Consider the following 24,588-nt stretch of genomic DNA (forward strand, 5'->3'; position numbering starts at 1 on the left):
GAGGAAGGATTGTATGTGTAAAGTAAAAGTACCAGATAATGATTCCTTTAGGCTTGTATTGAAAAAGTTTGTCTTCAGAAACAGAGCAGTAGAGCAGGATTAGAATCAGATCCACTGACTTTGTACCTTAGTTTTTCTTGAGCTCTTAATAAATCCCAACCCATTCTTTACTTGACTTCATGTCATGTTTAAACCAGGTCAAGTTTAGAAAAAGACATAGTAGGTCATATTTCTACTGTGAGACAGTACCTGTCCAGTATTCAACTAAATCATGAGGTATCTGTGACAAAGACCTCTGTGCCAAACTGGCCTTGTTCCATCGGTGATGGATGTCCCACAGTGTCAATGCAAAGCTCAATTTTATTCTCAATGTGTCTTTCTGAACTTTTCAAAGAGTTAATAAATGTCAATATAATGGTAAGATTAAAAATAATTGGAAATAGAAAATATGTAATGTTTACTATGATTAAAATTCACAGAATTTTAAACTATTTTAAACTTTGAGAATAAAGTATTTGTTTCTTGTCCATTTATCTACCCATAACATAAAACATTGTTTTAGATGTTGGTAATTTTCACCCCATTCATCTTTTGGACTGGTATTTCATTTACTTTGATATATCGGTTTTTGTCATTATGAGATGAGGAATTTTATTAGAAAAAAAAATTTTTGTGATATTTATTCTGTGACCCAATAATCCCGCTGCAAATTTGACACCACTCTGTTTTGAGTGAGCAAAGTTGTGGAAGCTCTGAAATGGTGGCAGCGAAGGGGGGCTTGTTAAAAAAATAACAGCTCTGCCTTTCATGAGAAATGAGTATGAACACATCTGAAAGCATGCTGTGCGAGCATCTACAGGCACTGTGCAGGTTCTGCACCAAACATGCCTGCCTGCTGTTGGAATGGTGGTGAGGGACTAAAAGGATGTCCATGAACACAGCAAGAGGTCTTTTATGCCACACAGTTATTCTCTTCAAAAGATGTCTGAAAAAATGACCACAGGCACTTGAGTATCAGCTTGCTTTTATTCCATGAGTAAAAGTTAAGTCTTATTTGTTAATGAACTGCTTAGCTTGAAATGTGGCTTACAAAATGAAAGGGACAAATATAAGTACATAAAAAAATCATCAAGTCAAAACTGACAACTCCTCATGTTTTATCAACTGAACCAACGGAAGTTAAAAGTACTACAGATTAAGTGAGATATGTGTTCTAGTTCTCTCTGACATACAGCAATACTCTGATTTGAGTGCAGCCATGCTTGAACAGAAAGGCATCTGAACCTGAGGACATTAGTCTGACAGCTACTCTCGTATGAGTTGTCCCACAGTGCTTTACAGTGGACCTGCAGGTACCTCCAGATTACAGGCATTCGATCTTCAACCCTGAATTTAACCTTACCATCACATTTCATCTATTTTGAAGCAGGCTGCCATGAAAGGCAAATGATTACAATCTACTCCCTTGATTGAACTCAGCTAACCTTTCGGTAACAAATGTCTCAAAAATAAGCACCAGAAAATGTCACACTATTCCCTTCTCTTCGACTGGAAGGGCCGAAGGGTCCAAACCGCACTGCTTCATTTGGACAGCAATATCAAAAAGGTAGTCGTAGCATTCACACCTGCGAAATGCAGCAAATAATGAATGACATTTGAATTAATTTTTTTTTGTCATGCACACACTTAATATAATTATGCAATACAGTGGAGAGAACAGGTGTTTGACACACCAATGATTGTGCAGGCTTAACTACTTGCAAAGAAATTGGGAGATATTTTTATTGCAGGTGCTAATCAGAAACAACTCACAAAATCTAAAACAAGTGTCCATAAAATCTGATTTTTTTTTTTATCGTTTGCATTTTGTTGCACAAGTATTTGATCAGTTACCAAACAGTAAAAATTCTGCCTATCAAATGCCCGTTAGTTCTTCTTTAAGAAGTCCTCTAATTCATCCCTTATTACTTGTATCAACTGCTCCTATATAACTCATCAGCAGAAAAGACACCTGTCCACACAACCCAACAATCCTCAACCTCTGCACAATGGCCAAAACCAGAGAGCTGCTTAAGGACATCGGAGAGGATGAATGGGGTCATGTAGCTGTAGCACAGGGGTAGGAAATTATAGAACGGCTCCATAGGAAGTATCTGAAGGTCCTCGACAGGCCGAGGCTGTCTCCACACTGGAATATATCAGAAAAGCTTTGGAGAAATCTGAAAGACCATATTGCCCAGTGACAGCCATGAAACTTGTGGGATCGGGAGAAGATCTATATGAAGGAGTGGTCCTAAATCCATGCTGCGGGTTGCACAAACCTCGTCAAGAACTACAGGAAATGTTTGTTTTCTGCGATTACGAGCAAAAGTTTCAGGACCAAATATTAGGTTCTGTTTTTCTGATGTATCAAATACTTATGCAATACTTATGTCACATGCTTTGCATGTGTGCAAACCGGATAGATTGGCAGTGTATCAGATACTTGTTCTCTCCAAAGTACATAATCAATGCTAAATAGATATTCATGGGATGATAGTACTGGAAAAATATAAATGCTCACATAGTCTTTGCTTTTTCCCAGGACTCGCCCCAAACATAAACACCATGTCGGCGGACAAGAACGGCACATGAATCCGGGTACTCTTCCATTGCTCGGGCCATCCTGTCTTTCAAGTCCTTCTCCTCTGGTGTGTTTTCAATAATAGGAACTACCAACATGTCATCATACCTGTAGCGGTGGGGTATTAAAGACAAGGGAAAAAAATGTAAGAAACAATCTAAAGGAGCAGATTTTTTTGGACTTACAGTCTCTTGCACAGTAGTTTTCCTCTTTGATCTTTTGGGGATGTTATGTGAAAATGCAGAAAACTTAGTAAATGTGAAGGGTTAAAAAAGGAAGAAAGAATAGTTTTGAAAAATGAAAAAAAAATAAGCAAACTGAAAAGTCTGAATTGTTTTAGTATCAAGCCTTTCTAAAGCCGTTATTTCTTAATAAAAAATTGCAAACCTTTGGAAATCATCTTATTTGTAATAAGAATAGAGCTACACACTGTTTAATCTGATCCATTAAGTAGCCTTTTTTCTTACTGGTTTCCTACTACTGTACTGTGATTTGACAGCATTTATATTGGTGGGTTTAGGTTGGAAAAGAGGAGATGCCACATGTATCTGTCGAATAACACTAGTTATACAGTTCAATTCTGGAGGCTTAAGTGGTCAAACCCCTTTCACTTGCAACTTTTCTTATAAACATTATTACAATAGGGAAGTCCCAACCTGAAGCACCCCACTCCGTTAGTCCAGTTTCTCCATACATCATTAGAGCACATCGTGAGCTTTTATTTCTGTCTGCCCCCCTACTTATTGATCTGTGCTCAGCTCACTTTCTGTGCCTTCCTTTCCCTGCTCAATCAATCTTCAGTCACGTGAATTATAGAGGGGTGGATCTCGGTCGCTGAGCTTCTCGTGGAGCATAATTACTTTGAGGCAAAACCAACTTTGTTCTCATTCTTGCAGAACAAGAAAAATGTCTTGGATCTTGCAGAGTATGTAGCAGCCTTAAGGAGCATATAAGATAGGCAAAAGAAAAGGCTATGCAATAAAACAGTGTGCAGAAACTTTGACCAGCTCGGGAAGCTCTGCTCAATCCATCATAAGAAAAAGGAAAGAATACAGCACGACAGAGACATGGGCTTTCACTTAAACTGACAGGCCAGACAAAGAGAGTATTACTAGGATTAACAGTCAAGAGGTTGATGGTAACACTGGAAGAGCAACAGATTTCAACAGCTCCGATGTGAGAAGCAGTCAATAAGAAAACAGTTAAGCAGTCAGCAAATGTGGCCCATAAAAATAAGCTGCATCATGTAAGATGTGCTTGAAAAAGTCCCTTAGAACCCTTGCCAGTAAAATGGTACTTAGGGTAAATTAAAGCAAACATGAGCCTTTTGGCCTACTTGCAAAGCGCTAACACTGCACATCACAAGCATGATACCATTTCCACTGTGAAACAGAGGGAGCAGCAATTTACTGGGGAAATGATCTTCAAGGGGGATATGAAGCTTCTCAGTTTTGTTTGTAATTTGGTAATCCTGTCACAAAGATACAAATCTATACAAAGGTGTAATTCAGGGAGCCTAAATTCAAATACACAACACACTTTTCAGAATATTTGCAAAACATTTCAAAATCCATGCATCATTTCACTACTAATGATAGATGGCTACTTTTGAATTACATTAAACTTTTGAATTTACCATGAGAAAATGAAATAATGTTTAAGGAGCATGGATAATTTTACTATCTACTGTTTATTTCCATTACATTTCTTTGTTACACACGGCAGAAATAACCCTAGCTCTCAAAAGGTGAGTAGAAAAAAAACTAAATAATTTTCATTTGTCGTCTTTCCTGCCTTGGATTAAGGCAGCATGTAAAACCTCATTATGCAAAAAAAAAAAAAAAAAAAAAAAATGACTTTATCAAGAACACTATTCCAGCAACTTTCCATTCAAGTAAAAAATATAATTAAGAAATTGTATTTTAATTTTATAGAGGGGTAAGTTACTTTAGCTAAACATTTATAATGTTAAAATAATTCTTTTTATTTTTCTCCACAGTCAGTAATGAAATTAACTCACACCACTTATACTGTGACAGAAATGTCTAAAATGTTCTTACTTATTGCTTAATATATCGCAATATTCTAACTTATTAAATAAGGGCTAAACTAATTAACGACTTACAGAAAATTTCAGTCCTTGTTTAGAAAAATATGAATTTCAAATGTTACTTTGCTGTGTAGCAAAACAGCAGACAATATCTTCATTAGAGTTAACCTCTTTTATTGAACTGTATGCTGTACCTGTGAGGCATTATTGAAATGGCGGAATTTGATGATAACTGCTTGCTAGTCCTTCACTGTGCCTCCATTTGTCTAAATTAGATATTTACACAAAATAAAATGTAACACCTGAAAGACAATTAAAAATTAATTCTATACTAAAATAAAATGTGTTTTTTAATCATACATGGATCTGGTACATATAAAACATATTTATTCAGAGTAAACAAAGATCTGAGCTGTTTCTATCATTTTGCTGAGTATTTTCTTTATTGATCAACAGCACCAGTAGGATCGGCTGCAACACGTTCCAACATTCAGACTGAAGCTCTTGCTGTCAGCTTCAGTCTGGCCAAATCAAAACCTTGGTATTAAAGGCACACTATGCAACATTTTTCAGTTAATTAATGTGTTCCATAACGTTTTGGATGATTAGATGAGTCATTTCAGGTTGAACAAAGGTATTCTCGGCCGCCCTGGTGGTCTGTGGGGGAAATACTGCACTTGCAATTGCAGGAGCCCTCGGCCCGCACCCACAGGCTCAGAAGTCTCGCGAGAGTCGTCTTGCTTTACGGCGAGAACTGCTACACGCCCCCAGTTAAAAGCATGCTTGTTGCTAGCACAGTGGCGATCTTTGTGCAGTTATCATGGCGGAACCAGCAAGGAAACAGCGAAAGCCCATGTCGGAGTAGGCAAGAAAGAGGAAAAGGGCTCCGGACAGAGAGAGGAGTCATACACGGGTGAACATCGGGCAAGCTTTTTCCGAATGGCGAGAGCTAGAATAAAAAGAAGGCTGCAAGGCTGACGCAGACCTCGCGTTTCTGCTGATGCGATTGTAAGTAACATTGGAATGGTTTCTCTCTCTCTGTGTGCATGTTCATACTTTAACTGTGTTAGTCATTCGTTGCGTTCGCCTGTCTGCTAAGCTCAAAACAACCGCGCCTGGCTTGACGGAGAAACCAGGAGAACCGCTGTGCATATTTACGACAGTGCACTTTTACTTTAGCCCTCTGGGGGGAGCCTCGCTGGAAAATCAACACCGGTTGCATAGTATACCTTTAATAACCATATTACACACCAGTACCATAACAACTAAGAAGGGGAATCACCATTATTTGATAACACATATTTAGACATCAACTGATTTAGATTTTTCCTGTGTTAATTAATAGTCCGGTAGAAAGAATCAGAAGAACGTGTCAATAATGGAGCTCGGATCAGCCAAACTGGGTTGGCCATTTCATCTTGGCCAGCAATTAAAAAGGATACCATTAGCTTATGGTGCTAAGGGTTTTTACTAATTTCCTGTTACAGATCCAGGAGTTTTACTGACCTTTTTAAGTTACTCTCAAACATCAGTCTAGAAAATTTAGCAACGCTGAGAATCTTTCAACATATCTTTTCTTTTCCGCCTGCCTTAAGGCAAAAGTATCTTGGAAAATTACTCTTGGACCTGCTTTGTTGGCTAAAGTTGGTTGCATAAGTTTTCTTTTTTTCTGGCTATACCTAACAGGTTTGCAGAGTTTAAAACATTCAGCAGAAGCCCATTGTTTTGGTCAGGGGAGCGTCTGCAGGGGGGAAAGGTACTGAGTGCCTGTTATTCCAGTGCTGCTGCTGCCAGAAGAAGAGCAACAATTCGAGCAAATAAAAAAAGGACAGATTTAATTGAGTGTATTTATATAATAAATATTCTTAGTATTGATTAAATGATAACAAGGGTTATTTTGACATCTGCAATATACCCACACGATGCAGACAAATCTGAAAAGATAAAATCAATCAACCATTGAGCAACTCAATGCATTACATCTTTAGTGGTAAAATATGGCAAGACCAGACACATTTAGCCACAGTGTTAAAGAAAATGCTTGCACTTATTAAAGGGAATAGGACTGTGCATGCAGTGAATCAGATATTGCAATGAATCAGAAAAATATGCCTTTCCTTTAGTGAGGGCAAAAAAGCCAAGCCTTTTAATATTAAAAGCAAAAAAAGCATCAACACGGGGAAGATGAAAGTTTCCAGATACATTTCACAGTGGATGAATTTGTTTCAGAACAACATGCAGATAAATTAAGTTTGGAGGGCAAGTTTTCATTTAAATTACAAATATTTGCAGATGAACTGAATGTTTCACTTTTAACAAGAGATTAAACCTTTCTCCTGACTCTACTGATGTTTGATGCCTGATTACATACCGATAGTTTGTGCCTGAGGTCCCCTTACGAATCCCCTTTATCATCTCCTGGTGTGTTATTCTGAACTCTTTGCCAGGATACAGCAGCGTTGCCATGACAGCAGCCTTGGAGTGGGTGTGTATAACTGCCTGTGCCCCTGAGTTTAGCAAAGAAAAAACAGTTTCAGGTTTGTAATCTGGCATATTCTCCCTTAAATGTTATCTATGATTCAGTTTAAGAGATAATGTATAACACACCAAAATGTTAAAAGAAAAACACATAGAATCAAGCCTGTGCTTTTGGAAGCCCAATTATCTATGGGATTGATAAAAGGATATAAGCTGGCCTTGAACACTGGACAATTTAGTGACTGAGCATCCATTAAATACTGGCCGCTGTTTACCTTGCTTTTATAAGTAACTCCCCTGAGTGTTTCTACCTTTTTTAAATCAAAACAAAAAAATGAACCTATAGCTTTTCTAAACATTTCCTGGAGGCTCGGGTTAGCCATCATAAACATGTGGGTTAGCTCTCAGCACCAAAACCCACAACTGAATTCTTATTTTTTCCCTAAAGTTCTGAAGCAAAGCCAAAGCACTGCTGGGAGATGGGCAGATGGTGGGGAAACTTCAAAAATGTGTCTTCAAACATGAACATTGTTGTTACAAGTTCAGTTTAAAACGAACAGACCGAAAATGCATCCAAAATCTGTCTGACTCAAGCTCCCCAAAGCAATTTTTTTTGCTTATGATTGAATGTCAGTATTGAATATATTAGGCAGACAAAATGGTAATATATAAAAAAAAAATCTCTTTGTGACTAATTCCAAGGCTGCATTTGCATTATAGGCCTGGGTGTGTCCCAACTGCCACCAGCAGGCAACACAAAGATTCTCAGTCTGCACAGGGCTTTCACCAGGATTTGAAACTATTTTTAAAGATCTTTTATGCTGCAAACATGTAATCAAGCCCACTCCTGTTTTGTTTTTTTTTCATCTTTTCTCCCCATTAACATGTGACATTCACATCTCCCCTTAATAATGATCAGAATTATCTGGTAAGACGTTGCTCTGATCTACCGACTATCGGTTGGTTCGACTTGGCATACCAGGCGTTTTGAAGGCTGGGAAGGAAGGTCTGAAAGGTTCAAAGCAGATGGGTGTTTCACACTGTCATAGCACTAACGCGAGGTCCTGCCTAATGTCATTGTAGCAGTGCCAACTTTCAGTGTAACAGGCTGCTTCGCTGGAATGTTACAAGAACTCTGCTTCACTAAAGCTCCTTGGATAGGTTAGAAAAGAACTGAAAATCCCTTTATTGTCCCACAATGGGTAAATTGTGGTGTTACAGCAGCAAAAGGTTATAGCAGAAGTGGTCACACAATTTTGACCTTAAAAAAGTGTATAAAAATAACAGATAAGAAAATAAACAAAGTACTGTTCAGTATAGTACTTTGTTTATTTTCTTATCTGTTATTTTTATACAGTGTTTTTATCTGGAGAATAAATAATCAATAAACAGCTGTAGACATTTTTACAGTAACAGATATGTGAAAAACAGGAGCAACACCAGAGATGTGCAAAATGAAAGCAGAATGTTATTTAACTAAGACAGAAACTGCAAAAAATCAGCATGAATGTAACAACTTATTTGGGTTGTTGGAAACAATGGTGGTTATAAAGTCTTACAGCTGCTGGGAGGAAGGATATGTGATAACGCCCCCTGGTGCATTTAGGGTAAGTCACTGAAGGAGCTCTCCAGTTCAGCAAAAAGCTTCATGCATGGAAGGAGACATTATCAAACAGAAATGTTATTTTAATTAGTCTTTTTGTTTCCCTCCTCCTCCACTGTACTCCACTGCGCTGTAGTCCAGAGTGCATCTAATCACAACTCACAAACAGAATTATGGGCAGTGTGCTAATGCACATATTGATTCCCATGGCACATGCACAAAAAACTTAATGGTAGCAGGCAAATATAAACTGGATATATGTGACAGGCCTGGCTAAAAAAAATATAGAAATCAGATTTTAAATCTCTTCTTAAGACCAATTTCTTTTCATTGGCTTTTAACACAATCTGTGATTTAGATTTTGTCTTACTGTGTTTCTTTTATAATTTTATTATCAGTGCTTTTTATTTTATTACTACTTTTATACACCATTTTCTTGATTATTTGTATTTTATCATCATATATAACACTCCTGTTGGATGTTGAAAGTGCTCTATAAATAAATTTGGTATGGTATGCTATGGTAAGTCTACCCAAGTTGTAATGAGTCATTTAAATATCCTGAAAAAGTGGAGTCTAAGCTTTACACATATTTCAAACTTGTGGAAATAAAAAAAAATAAAAGAATTGAAGAAGGTATGACCATTACAATGTTGAAACTCTCCACGATACTTTAAGAAGAAAACAGACCCTTTCAGTTAATTTAAATATCTTTTATTTCTTGCTGCAACACCTTCTCCCGACAATGTCTGTCAACAGAAGCCCTGTCTTAGCCCCCCTAATTTGAAGTGCCCCTCACCTATTTTGCATAACCAAATGGAAAAGCAAATAACAGGAAGTGTAAGCCTAAATTACATGTGTGATGCATCGTTTGAAAGCTAACACCTTCTAGTTTAAGAGTAAAATACAGCCCAAGCTGCATCAGTTCAAACATGACTCAAAGTTGTTTTTGTATTCTCGAAAATGATAGGTCTTGTTTGAACAGCAGTAATAAAGACATGCTTGAGAATAAGCAAGTCTCATTGTATTACATTTGTTCTACATCATGTCAACCACAGTTGCTCTTTATGTTTCCTAAAAGCAACTTTTCAAATGAAGTTTTTTATGAGAAATTTTGAAATGCAAAAAAAGGGAAACTAGTCTCCATGTTTGCAGCAATTGTAGGGCAATAACCCAACAGTTCAGGGGCATGTTTCAATAAGGAAGTTCAACCAACTCTGAGTTAAAACTTGAACTCTGAGTTGACTTATCCTGAGATTGGAAACTCTGAGTTTTGGGTTTCAGAACAGCTGAAATGAGTTAGTTCAATCAATTCTAAATTGACTGACTCTGAGTTAAGGGCGTGCACCACAACTATAAAAAGCCATTATCAATGGAGCACAGATATTACGAGTCACTATGGCAACAGCGTCAGACAAAAAAAGGTGTGCATATTTCTCACCAGCAGAACTGGATGTGCTTATGCAAGCATATGCAGAATTTGAACATGTATTTAAAAAAAAAAGCAACACGGCTACAGCGGCGAAGGAGAGAGAGTTAGCTTGGGTGAAAATAGCTGCTCGAGTCAATGCGTAAGTTTACATTTTAATTACTTTTATACAGTGTAGGGTGTAATGAATTAAGTTACTTAACTCATATAAATACTGTAATTAAATTAAAGACTATAAAAAAATTGTGGATTTAATATCAAATTTTTAAAAGGTATATTTTGATTTGAACTTTCTCCCTCTAGTTACACACTTTGGTCAATTTAAGATTAATTCATGCAATTGAATATTGTTTATTTGAAAGCATTAGAAGTGCAGTTTCTTGTCTCTCCTTGTATTGTTCAAGTGGTTGGGGTTGATTTGGGATTTAGAAAGTAATTAATAAGTAAGTAAAACAAATTAGTAAGTAGACCAATACTTTCTAGAGACAGTAATTATTACATTAATCTAATTAGACTTGTTGAAGATAAAATTTGTAGTTAGTAATTAAGAACTATTTTAGAGTAACTTACCCAACTGTTATAATATCAGAGGTGAAACTGGAAGAACAGTATTTTATTAAACCTAATTTAGTTTTCATGGATAGGTGCAATCCTGCAGGCATCAAAAGAACATGGCAGCAGCTGAAAATGAAATATAAAAACATACTTCAAGCAGGTAAGCCTTGAGCACATCATGGGAGTACAGGTGCTGGTCATAAAATTAGAATATCATGAAAAAGTAGATTGATTTCAGTAATTCCATTTAAAAAGTGAAACTTGTATATTATATTCATACATTACATACAAACTCATATATTTCAGATGTTTATTTTGTTTAATTTTGATGATTACAAATGACAACAAATGAAAATCTCAAATTCATCATATCAGAAAATTAGAATATTACTGAAGACCAATAAAAACAAAGGATTTATAGAAATGTTGGCCAACTGAAAAGTATGAACATGAAAAGTACAGCACTCAGTATTTAGTTGGGCCTCCTTTGGCCTGTATTACTGCAGCAATGCGGCGTGGCATGGAGTCGATCAGTCTGTGGCACTGCTCAGGTGTTATGATAGCCCAGGTTGCTCTAATAGTGGCTTTTAGCTCTTCTGAATTGTTGGGTCTGGTGTATTGCATCTTCTTCTTCACAATACCCCATAGATTTTCTATGGGGTTAAGGTCAGGAGAGTTTGCTGGCCAATTAAGAACAGGGATACCATGGTCCTTCAACCAGGTACTGGTAGCTTTGGTACTGTGTGCAGGTGCCAAGTCCTGTTGGAAAATGAAGTCTGCATCTCCAAAAAGTTGGTCAGCTGCAGGAAGCATGAAGTGCTCTAAAACTTCCTGGTATGTGGCTGCGTTGACCCTGGACCTCAGAAAACACAATGGACCAACACCAGCAGATGACATGGCACCCCAAACCATCACTGACTGTGGAAACTTTACACTGGACTTCAAGCAACGTGGATGAAGTGCCTCTCTTCTTTTCCTCCAGACTCTGGGACCTTGATTTCCAAAGGAAATGCAAAATTTACTTTCATCAGAGAACATGACTTTGGACCACTCACCAGCAGTCCAGTCCTGTTTCTCTTTAGCCCAGGCAAGACGCTTCTGACGCTGTCTGTGGTTCAAGAGTGGCTTGACACAAGGAATGCGACAGCAGAAACCCATGTCTTTCATACGTCTGTGTGTGGTGGTTCTTGAAGCACTCACTCCAGCTGCAGTCCACTCTTTGTGAATCTCCCCCACATTTTTGAATGGGTTTTGTTTCACAATCCTCTCCAGGGTGCGGTTATCTCTCTTGCTTGTACACTTTTTTCGACCACATCTTTTCCTTCCCTTCGCCTCTCTATTAATGTGCTTGGACACTGAGCTCTGTGAACAGCCAGCCTCTTTAGCGATGACCTTTTGTGTCTTGCCCTCCTTGTGCAAGGTGTCGATGGTCGTCTTTTGGACAACTGTCAAGTCAGCAGTCTTCCCCATGATTGTGTAGCCTATAGAACTAGACTGAAAGACCATTTAAAGGCTTTTGCAGGTGGTTTGAGTTAATTAGCTGATTAGAGTGTGGCACCAGGGGCCATCAATTTTGAACCTTTTCACAATATTCTAATTTTCTGATATGATGAATTTGAGATTTTCATTTGTTGTCATTTGTAATCATCAAAATTAAACAAAATAAACATCTGAAATATATGAGTTTGTATGTAATGTATGAATATAATATACAAGTTTCACTTTTTAAATGGAATTACTGAAATCAATCTACTTTTTCATGATATTCTAATTTTATGACCAGCACCTGTAGAGTAGCTACCTGGCTTTATAAAAGGACATGCCATTTCATTCCCTTTGATGCGCTCTACGTGACTGAAATGTGTGCAATGAATACTGTATGTCCCCAAAGAATCAATGAGGTGTTTAAACACCACTTCCTCTTTAAAAAAGGGGAGGAGACCAAAATAAACTCTGGATTTTCTGAAGAAAACCTGCTCCCGACCAGGTTAGGTTCACAGAGTAAATTGCCATGGTAACTGACTCTAAGTATAAGTTACCTCTCTTTCAGAAACGGGCTTGACTTACTCTGCTTTCTCAGGTTTAACTTACCTCCCTTTCTGAAACAGAAAACCTAGAGTTTCCCTCATTTCAGGGTTAACAAACTCAGAGTTTTCACTTAACCTCCTTTCTGAAACAGGCCCCTGGTCTTGGTAATCAGTGAGGGTTCTATCTGATTGCAGGTGTGAATAGGTAGAAGTGTACACCTTTTGAATGTGTACAGTGTACCCATAAACTACTGTATGAAAAACATTTGATTTTGATACTAAAACGCATTGAGAATGCAGGTTCAATTAGTGAGAGATATGAAGTAGGTGATGAGATGTTCTGAGGTTTACAAGACTGTGCCACATTTTCACATCATTCAAAGTGTTTCGCAATTAAAATAACGTCCCACGTTTGACTATGTCGATAAAAAAAAAAAAAAAAACTCCACAAACTGAAAACTAAAATAACAGGACATGTGTGTCTCAAATGACACGGCTAAACTAAACCCCAACATTTTTTGTATAGTATTGCTCCTATTGTTAATAAAAATTTTATTGTACACAACTTTATTGTATGACTAAAATTATTGTGTTTGCTCTTGGCATTTGTTCAAGGAAAATGTGAAGGCTAAAAAGTACCTATTAACAGTTTATATCAGTAAAGCATAATGTTTTTCAAAGCAAATCACATAAAGATAGAATACTTTCCATGTTTTTAATATTTCCAGGTGACCCGAGTTCCTGAATACAAATGCTGAGAATTTTAACTGTGTTAAGCTGCCAGTCAGGACACTGCTGTCATTTAAGGTCAGGTTGCTACGCCAAAACGCGCCAGAAGTTTAAAACAAAAACACATACACATATAAATAAATAATAAAAATAAAATCCGAAATTGCAAAAAAAAATAAAATAAAATTTAAACTGAGAAGTAGTTTCAAATCTGAACATGGCTCAAATAGCTCAAGAGCAGTTGCTTCATTAATCCAGCTGATGGAACTAGGGGGTAAGGGAGCTCCAGTGTTGCATCACTCTATACTCTGTGCATCCAGAAAAAACTGTAGAGACTATTAGTATTTCTCTGGAATCTGGAAGAACCTGGAAATTCTAAAAAAAAAAAAAAAATAAAAAAAAATAAAAAGCCTTCATACTACCCCTTTAAATTTTGGTAATATCCCTTACTGACCCTTGTATAGATCTAAAACTATATAAAACCTGACAACAAAATCAAATCAGTGAAGGATAAACAACACATTGAAATACATGCTTCCCATTGAGAAGCACTACCATTATGCTCAACATACTAAGTTATTAGAAATTTTAAACATAATAGCTTTACATAAAAAGAATGAAGCCTGATTTTGTATGGTTTATGTTTTAGTTGTAGGGTAAAATTATAAGCATTTTTCACATTACTGTGTAAGTATTAATCTCCTGTTTTCACTTCCTATAAAGCGCACTGTGTATTGGGATGAATAAAAGAAGAAGAATATGGTAGCTGACGAAGACAGGTCCATTTTGCACACCCTATAATTCAAATTCTCCTCTAGTCTTTAGCAGAGGTTTCAAATTTATGGAGTTTTTAAATGAATGGTGGCACATACAAAACTGATGACCTTTAACGTTCATATTAAAGCTTCAGATGACTGGAAGCGGGTTAGTATAAGTTGTATGTGCTGTGTATAGAGCGACTAACCTCTCATGGTATAAGCATTCATAAAAAGTGGTGTACACTGGCTTTTCTTTAACTTCTTCCAAGCAGGTGGACAACTGATGTCCCTCTCCTCTGCGTCACACACAAACATGTCCTCTGGCTGAAAATATTAATTAGAAAGGTATGACAGAAACTGACAATGAATTACAGAGAAGATGAGTCATCGTTTTTCAAACTAACAGTTTTTATAGTTAGGTGGAAACCTACTCACCTGTATTCTCTCCTTTTGAACCCCTGATGGTGCAATGTAGATCTGGTCACTGTTATAGAAAATAATTTATGTATTAATGCTGAAGAGACCAAGAAAAATGTGCCGCAGACTGCAAAAGGTCCAAATGAGTCTTTCAAATTGTTGAAACTGTCACCATAAATACAGAAAAAGAAAATCCCCTCCAATTACAAATTCCCACAATAAATTAGAATTCCTGTGAGCTACTAACAAATAATATAAATATTAATATAGTACGTGTCAACAGATCAGTTTCCTAATGGTGCACTGTTTTTGCTGCATATTCTTGCACAGCCTTAGAGGAAACAGAAGGTCTGAAATGAAATGTAAATAAATACAGAAGGGCAGCATTAGATCAAAGGTGCTAGATGATCCTTTCCAAATCTTTGTAATAATCTGGTTTGAGAGTGTTAACATTTCCAGAACAAAAAGGATAAAACCAATTTGCTCAACTCCGTCAGGCAAAGAACATGTCCAGATAAAGAAGTATCGTATTGATTTCGATAGGAGGGTTTGATGAGGCTGCCACAGTCTGAGTCATTTCTGAGTCAAACCAAAACTGCAGCAGAAGCCAGGAAAAAAAAATACTTAAACTTAAAATTCAGGTCTGCACTCACAATGAAAAAGAATTTGCTGTATATCATCCTATAGCATTACAAGAATATGCACTCAGACTGCTTGATCAATTTAACCTCTGCTTGTGAAAATCGTGTTTGTTACCTCAAGGGAAGCAATTGTTTATCATGTGAAAACATCAACTCATTCTTTAAAGGCAGGGTTATTTCAAATCTATTTTAATAATAAACTATATATGTATAAGAGGATGAAAAGAAGATAGAGCCTCTGCACCGGACGTGTGCTGCAGAGGGACTAGGAATGTTATATTGGAATCTTGGGCATATTCATTAAGGCAGATGAAAGGGAAATTCTTCCTTGAATCATTTTAGGGTTTTTCTCTCTGACTGAAATACTGATGCACATGGAGCAGCAGTCAACGAATCTTATTTAGCTTTTTAGTGATTTCATCACAAGCCCTTGTTGACTTCAATAAACATCAGCAGTTCTACATTTCAAACAGAGATTTTCAAATAGGAGGTGCTTTCTTCATAGCAGCCACCTAAAAGCACAAACTTCATTCATGTTAGTAATAACCTGCCCAAAAGCCTTCAAAATGAATCCCAGTTTGTTGTTACAAAATTGCAGCCCTGTCTTTTCTCTTTATTTACCAGCCCTGCTTCAGCATCACTGACCTTCTATTGAACTTTCTGTGAAGAAATGCTCTTCAGCAATCTTACAAACAGGACTTTAGAACTGGCACAGCTGGCACCAGTATGATAAGCCAGCTAAAATGAATCTCTTGAACTAAAACTGGATGGACTAGGCAATCATAGTTGGAGTACAAAGGATACAGTAGAAATAAAGCCACATTATTCAGCAGCGAATATGAATACGAACCCTCGTCTTAAGCTGATCCCACCACCAGTCCCAGTCACCCATCCTAGCTGGTAAAAGAGACGGCATAACTCAGGAATGAGAACACGAGGGTGCTCCTTCTCCTGGAAAACAAATATAACTTTTCACAAAAAAATAAAAAATAAAGGAGTTATGGTTAAACTACCTTAAAAAAAAAAACAAGTTAGTACCCTATCAGCAAAAATGGCGATCATGGCTACAGCACAGAATACACCTTTAATATTTTAACAAACACATTTTTATTTCATTTAAATAAATAACTACAGTTATAATTTAGATGTGATTCAACATGAAACAGAACAGCTGAAGTTTATGTGGTGATACTTTATTACTATTTTTTTTGTCATATTGTTAAGTGTACTAGTTCAATTCCCTGATAAAGAAAGTCTATCACATTATAGTAACTAATTACATTTAGTCTTCTAGATGCAGCAAAGACAACTTGCCAAAGTTCAAACAGAGAATCAAAATGAAAAAAAAAAAAAAAAAAAGGATTTAAAGGACTTTTAAAAGGCTGGTGCCTGACAGGCTCTTCTGAACATTTCATAGAATGCTGGGATTGTCAAGGACATCTAACTCTGAGGTTTACAGAAAATAGTCAGAAAAAGAAAAAAATATTCAGTGTGTAGCCGTTGAGTGACAACAATGCCTCACTGACATCATAGGTGAATTAGCAAAGTGGTTACTTCGTGGGTACTAAGTCAATGGAAGGGCTATCAATACTGACCCATGAACTGGAGGGATCAGTTTTAACTTAAATTTCAAACATAATAAACATTTTTATTGTTTCTTTTAGTTTCAATTTTTCTTTTAGATATTGTCATTTTGAAATCTCTATAAATGCTTACAGTAGCAGCCACTCAAAAGGGCCCTTCTCAGCCAAACATCAGCCAACTGGCAACTCCCAACATAATCCCCTCCAACCTCCAGCCACTGGAGTGACCCCCTCATACATATGTTTTTACTCTGACTCCACCCTTTCACTGAATTACAGGGTCTGAACAGGAGATGACGCTTCTCTTTAGATCTTAAAGTCCACAATTCATGAAAGAAAGAATATTTTAGTACAATGATTGATGTTTAAAAAGGAATTGTAGGGGACCAGCCAAGGGTATATCAAGGAAAGTGGGGAAATTTTGAATGGCTACTACTATAAATGCTCTATATGATGAAAATCATGAAATGCTCTATAAAATATTAAAAAGAAAACAGAAACGAATAAAAGAACATTTCAAGCTTAACCTACTAGTGAGTTGTTCTGTTTTCAGAGGATATTGAGGGCACCACACGTGGTCCTCGAGGGTCCCTTGGTGCCTTCAGGCACTGCATTGGTGACCCCTGCTCTATTTCATGAAGTTTAGTGTCCTGCAACTTTGGATGTGTGCCTGATTATCCATCACAGCTGATCAAAGTGACTAAATAATATTGATTTGAATGCAATACAATGGCATTAACAATCCCCATTTTTCAGTTTAACATTTCACCTTCGGGATATGGTGGACAGAAAGCTTAAGATGAACATGCAGGGAAAAATCTGCAGGAATTATATCATGCCACCTTAGACCAATATAGACCAAAGCCTCCAATAAATGTGTCCCACACGTGATTAAATCTACTGTATGGCTCAGAGATTTAAGGCAGTTTTAAAAGTAATAGAATCCAATTCCTTTTTAGCTCAGTGATATAGTGGGGCCATGAGGATATGTTTAATTAACAGGATTGTACAAAATTGATCATATAAGAGCTCTGCACTTTCTGACAAACAAATATATGCAGACTAATATTATGCGGGCGCTACTCTTAAAAGATAGGTATGATCAATAGTTTATCCATACATTTCTTTTTATCGTTAATTTAAATTGTCCCATTAGTCACAGATACTTTCTGCCACTGACAAGAAAATTGAGTAGCAGAAGATATAAATACACTTTCTCTGAGATTTTCTGTTTTACTAAGAATAAATGAGTGAATGTAAACATAAACAGAAATTACAGGGATTTTAATGAGTTTCACCTTTATTGAGATGTTCAAAATATAAAATGTATTATAGCATGTATTGTATGTAATCCTAACACTATATACTGTAAATTACTTCAGCTGTTTTACTTCATTAGCAGTTGCTGTAGTAGCATAAAACTTGCAAGCATACTTCTCACATTTGTGTTTTACTCTTATGAGAAATAACGTACCATTAGATTTACTATTATAAAACTGTATACTCAAGGAAAGGCAGCCAGGGGCAGTAGGCAGGTTATTAGCTAGATATATATGTTTTTCCTACTCACTACTCATTGGCATGCACAATGTCAGAGCAGCACTTTGTGTTGACATGCTGGCTGAGATTTATCTTCATATTTCTAGTTGAATTTCTTTGGAAGCTCTTATGTAATTTTGGCAGTGTGCTTTTAGCCGTTATCATGCTGGCATGCTGCTCCTCTGCCAAGCTTCTGTATACCGAGAGTCATCTTGTCAGACAGCGTCTCGGCAAATTCACATGCACTCATGCAAATGTTTAACTGTGGTAGCCTTGGCTAGAGCTCAAACGGAGCCCCCTTAAAACATATATGATTGGACACATCTGACCGGGCAATGTGTTCCTAAATGGCAATATAAATATTATATTTGCTTTGCTGACAGAAGTGACAAAAAGTCCTGGATAGGTGTAGAAATCTCCTCAGAAATACTGAGCGGAAGTCCAGTTGCCTCCAATTTAAGCCTGTTTTGTGGCTGCCATGACCCGCATGACTGAGAGTTTAAACAGGCGTCCTTCACACTGACTGGTGTCATGGAACTCAGATTTCCATCTGCAATCTTTTAGCCAATCTTAGAAAACTTAGAGGCTTGCCAGTTTTTGGCTTATTAAAACATAAGGCTCATTTCTTACAGCCCAGTTTCTATTGCAGCTATGAGGGACTGTGTTTCAGCACATCTTTTCATTCTCTTGTTACTCAATGTCTTGCAGTTTCTCTTTTTATACGTTTCAGAACAAATGTGTATATGGGCATTTTTATACTTACTTGTTTCTCTATAGCCTCTTGACACACATCTAGGCCATTGTTGCTGGTGCCACACAAAGCTGACATCTATGAGAAAAGGAAAAAAACATTTCCCACATTAAATGACAATTTAATACCTTATTAGATGACATCTGAGTAATCTTGGCGTCAAATAAAACTGAATTAATGCTCTTAAATAACAGCTAAACCGTCACTGTTAACCTAACTTCCTGGTTTCACCTCATTACCATTTTAAGTGTTCAGTGGAAATTACAAGGAACAAGAGAGGAGATCTGAATTCCTATTTAAATTCCTTGTTGCTTTTTTTATCCCTTTCCAAAATATGACATAAACTGTGGTTTCAACTTAAACTAAAAGACAAATATGCACAACTGATTTTAAAAAAATCCTTAAAAAATGCATACATTTTAATGAGTTTCAGCAGAAAGATGATTGGAAAGGTGTGGTATTAATTTATTTTAAAAGAGCATATCTTTAACCTAATATTAATGATCTCCTTTATCTTAAAGATAAAGGAGATCAATAGATTAAAAAAAAACAGAGAGATTAAAAAGATATCCATTGTCAGATTTTTTTTTTTAAATATCATATTTTTAAATCTGTTCTGTTCATAGACAGATTTTTCTAAGATCATAGAAGCCAAAAAAGTGAAAATGTAATTGCAACAGAAATTTGGAACTAATGGAAGTTTCGGTTCAACTCAGGTTTCAATCAAATGCAGGCGGGGCCCTGAAGCTATAATAAAAGCCAGTTTTCACTTGTTGAGACTCCAATGCCTTATCTAGTTTTACAAATGAATCCTGTTTCCAGTTAGAAGTGCTTTAAGAGTAGCAGTGGAAACATGCCTCATGTCAGAACACAGACCTATTGAAAAGCCATGCTGTGTCATTAAACAAATTATATAAACTTATAGTGGGTAAGAGTAGGCCATTAGAAGGCTGTTTATTTAATTAGTTAGCTCTAATTCTCAGAACTACAAACTGACACAGACAAGAGAAGAAAATTGGCATAATATGAAATACTGTCATAACTGCATTTAGTCGAAAATAATAATAACGGAACTTTATTGATCTCACATTGGAGGAATTAACTCTCTGCATATAACCTATCCCCTTGGGAAGCAGTGGGCCATCATCGTGGGGCACCCGGGAAGCAGTGTGGGGTTAAGAGTCTTTGCTCAGAGACCCAGAGTGGCAGTCTGTGGGAGTGGAGCTCAAACTCAGAACTTCAGGATTCCAGGTTCTATGCCCTAATCACTAGGCTGCCACTTCCCTTCAAAACCAGGATCTTAGATAATATAAATAAAAACGTATTTGTTCACGCTTGGTTAGTCCTAACCGTCCAGGCAAAAAGCTGCATGATAGCCAGAAACTGAAAACTATTGTTCAATTTTGTAATAACGAAGTGAATAACACAATGTTTCTATAGGTTTCTCTCCCTTTATTAGAAAACCAGTATCACTATACTAATTACATAACATTCAGCAGCAAAAAAACAAATGTTAATTGAATTACCGGTAGTGTTGAACGTTAGATCTGTAACTATACAGGCATATGTTTACATCACTGTTTCTTCCATCACTGCCGCTTACCCTATCAAGACTGTACTTTAAAATATGAAACAGTCTAGAGAGCTGTTTTTTTAACGAGATTTCTTTTTGTTTGCACTTGTGTTTACAAAATGACAAAATAAAATCAGTCTAAGTCTAATCTTCCTATAAAGTAATAATGAAAAGGCCCATTTGAATCAAAGCTTAACTCCAAATGTCACACACACAGATTTTTATCAAACAGCTGTAGATGTATATGAGAAGTGGCTCAGAAATAGTCTTCTGGCATATATATGTAAAAATCTCTCTTAAAATTTCAGCCTTGTCTCCACAAATACCTTTTATTGTTATAATTTTGGTAACTTAAACTCATGTTCCAGTGTGGGGATAAGGGGCAGTTAAGTTAGACATTTGACGGATTTTGTTATTTTGTATACAGCGTTTAAAACAGCTCTAGACAATTTAATTTTTTTTAAAGTGCAGCAGTAAAACAGTAATAGTTGCATAAAAACTAATAATATAAACATATGACTGTATTTACAGTTCTAAAATGTTTTATTTATTAATTTTTTAAAATAAAATAACCAAACAAGACAAACAAAATACTAAAATAATAAAAGTCTATCAAATTGATTAGAGATATTGATGGAAAACATTCTTATAATGCATGGCACTAGAAATATTACAGTTTGTCAAATACTGCATTCAAGCTGTGCTTTGTTGCTGTGATATGAAGGGTGTTGTTTATCCAATAAGGATGGCTAATTCACGTTATCAAGTAAATCCAATCTAGCAAATGGGTTAAGAAACAGAAATATCACCTGTAAGAACGTCCCAAAAGTATCTGCAGCACATATCAGGGATTTGTTAGACTGATCAAATTATCTGTAATGAAATCAGCCTTAAAAAAAAACATATCAGTTGATCTCTAATAAAAACTTTGTGAAGCTGGGAGTATGATTTATCACTTTGTTTTTTGGTTTCTGCACCTGCTGTCAATATTCATACAGAACCAATATGACTGGACCAAAGAGGACTTGGCAGCAAGTCAACATTAAATATCAGGACATTTTGCAGTCTAGCAGTATTTGAATTAATTGTTGATTAGAATATAAAAATATTTTTCTAATGACTTAGAGTGCCTGCACTCATGTTTGACACTCTTGCCTATTTTAGGTTTAAAAAAAAAAGGCTCAGGTGTCGAGCCCACTATCTCCAGAATTCACACCAACAGAAAGGCTGACCTTTAATTTAAACAAAGGGAAGCTTGTTTTAGAAGGGATAAGGAGGGACAGCTTAGGGAGTCATGATTTAGGTCAATTTATCTTTATGTATCTTCAGTTTGAGTCAGAATCACAGATCATCTTAATTAATAAGATGCGTTAAGGTAATTCAAAGCATACAATAAATTTAAGTACGGTAGTTAACAGCAGGCCCAGCCATAAGTTACTCCTACCTGAACATTAAGTTTTCCTGTTAACAAAATCCCTTTCATCTCCATGAGGGCTTTTTTGTCCTTATGTGTGGACAGTCATGTTAAGAGCAATATTGTAGAATCCCTCCTTGCTGTAGTTCATTTAACTTTGGCTAGGGAAGTTTATGAGGATGTGCAAATATCCTTTTAACACTTTTGGGTTTGGGGGATTGAGGGGATGGGGGCTGGTAACAGACATCTCATGGAAATTCCCGGATTCTCCTTGATATAGATAGTTGTTCACGGATCCCCACGAGTCGATTTGCACTGCAGTCAACCAAAATCCCGGACGATTTTGAAATTCTCCCCCGGACAATTTTTTAGGTATGAATAGTAGGACATGTCTGGGAAAAAGAGAACTTCACCCTACCATATCAACAATTTGATGTTTCAGTGAGTGAGTGCTTGTTGCTATGATGAGTCTTTGCTCAGCAGCTTCGCTCATTGTAAACCAACCAATCAGCTCACAGCTCATCTAAATATTCATGAGCATACCATAGAAGGAAGAAAACCTGTCGTTTCATTCTGGGGCTTTTAACCAGGCTTGCATTAGGGCTCATAGAACAGCAAATATGCCATTTTCAGCCCAACCAATGTTACACATCCTATTCAGAGACCTTAAGGACCAGCACCAAATACCCTATATAATCATTCTATGAACTCTTTAATGTTAAAATATTTAACAAAATAACAATGACCATTACTGTTATTTTCAGTAGGCTGCTAAAAAAGATAGCAGTACACACAAAAGTAAACTGAATCCCTGATAAAACTCATCAGGTATCTGATAAATGTGACCTTTGAACAAATAGGGCACCAGGACTAAGCAAACCTGGCTATTGGTTTGGTCCGGAGCAGGCTAGCTGCACAAAGTAAATCTTTATGATAACTTAGGTGTTAATGCCTTTATGAAACCAGGTTGAGGCTTAATTAAGACAGGATATCCAGAAAATGCAAGTTTTATCCTTTACGTTGGTTTTATGAAACAGGCCTCAGAAATCTTTGAGTACCAAAACTACACAAACACAATAATCCCTCATGAATTAAAGGATCCCAACATAAACCTGACTGTTAAAAGCATATGATATTCAATTTAATGCCTGGCTCAATGTATTTAGAGGTTTTATTTTACTGAATCACAAACTTCACCTTAACTTGAATGAATAAAACAGCATGTAGCCCTCAATATAGACTACACACTGTGACATCTGTGTGACAGGCATTTCAGACACCATGTAGAAGCAATCGTGGCGGGCATGATGATCATCATCAACTTTTTATCAAATGCACAAGTCGGTCAATATAAAACCGAATAAAAAATGCGAGTAAACAGAATATAAAGATACAACTCACAGAAGGGTCATTCGATAATAGTGCCATGATTTAAATAGAAACCTGCTCGACCTTTTTGCAGGGACGGTCCGTAATAGGATGATGTACATTCAGTTAATCTACAAACACACCTGTACAGAATAAGTTATGTTTATTTGTTTGTATTATTTAAAATAAGTTCTATATGAGCTTTTGCGACACAAATAAGTTAAAATGTAAACTAACTGCTAAATTGCCAGGCTAAATTGTTAGGTTCTACCTAAACAACTTAATTGTTTAAGTAGAACCGTTATAAGCATGATCGTATCGAGTGTAACTTTGCTAAGAGGCTAAAATTACTCCCTTTTTCGTCCGTATCTTAATCGATCAGGTACTTTTTGATATCCTAAACCCTAAATCAACTACACCACGCATAAGACATATGTAATATAATGCTGGTCACCATAAAAAAAAAACAAAAAAAAACAATATTTCTTTATCTTTTATTTCCATGAAGTTTAATGCTAGCTATGTGCTAACAAATAAGAGCTAACAGCCCACACTAACTTGCAGCCTACAAGTTCGGCTTGTGGTTCTTAATTATGATGTAGTCTACTGCAGTGATATAATCTCTAGTCAAAAAGGCTTTTAATGATTCAAACATTAAAAACCACTTACCACAATTAAGCTGGTAAATCACGCTACGATAAAAACAAACATAAAGTTACAAACTCGCATAGTGACGCTTCCGTTACGTCATCCATGTGCGACACGATATAGAGCAGAAGTCAGTTCCAATTGCATGGGTTTTGAAAGTAATAAAATAACTGACCATCTATTTTGTTTTGTCTAAAAGTGTTGAAGTTTTTGTAGATGATTGATCAGTAAATATAAAAAGATGTCTTATTCCAGAGATGACAATATTATATTGTGTTTGTCAAAACATTTTATTCCTAGAGGGAAAAAATGCCCCCCCTTATTTCGACTATTTTATAAATTGCTTCAAATTCTTGCAATATAATAAATTAAAAGTTAGGAAATAATCTAAAGCCTATTGGT

General features: G+C 36.4%; 1 protein-coding gene across 1 annotated transcript; it reads right to left on the bottom strand.

Moving 5' to 3' along the window:
- Nucleotides 1–1,007: 1,007 nt before the first annotated feature.
- On the bottom strand, nt 1,008–24,319 carry LOC119773597 (APAF1 interacting protein). Its single transcript, XM_038270649.1, has 8 exons — nt 24,208–24,319; nt 19,196–19,261; nt 16,161–16,261; nt 14,688–14,736; nt 14,459–14,576; nt 7,045–7,180; nt 2,564–2,731; nt 1,008–1,625 (listed from the first exon to the last, which is right to left on the bottom strand). Exons 2-8 carry the CDS (start codon nt 19,259–19,261, stop codon nt 1,526–1,528), a joined length of 738 nt encoding a protein of 245 aa, XP_038126577.1. The 5' UTR covers nt 24,208–24,319; the 3' UTR covers nt 1,008–1,525.
- Between the last annotated feature and the right edge of the window lie 269 nt (nt 24,320–24,588).

This window comes from Cyprinodon tularosa, unplaced genomic scaffold (assembly GCF_016077235.1).
Source record: "Cyprinodon tularosa strain WSP-4 unplaced genomic scaffold, ASM1607723v1 ctg77, whole genome shotgun sequence".
Classification (NCBI taxonomy): Eukaryota; Metazoa; Chordata; class Actinopteri; order Cyprinodontiformes; family Cyprinodontidae; genus Cyprinodon; species Cyprinodon tularosa.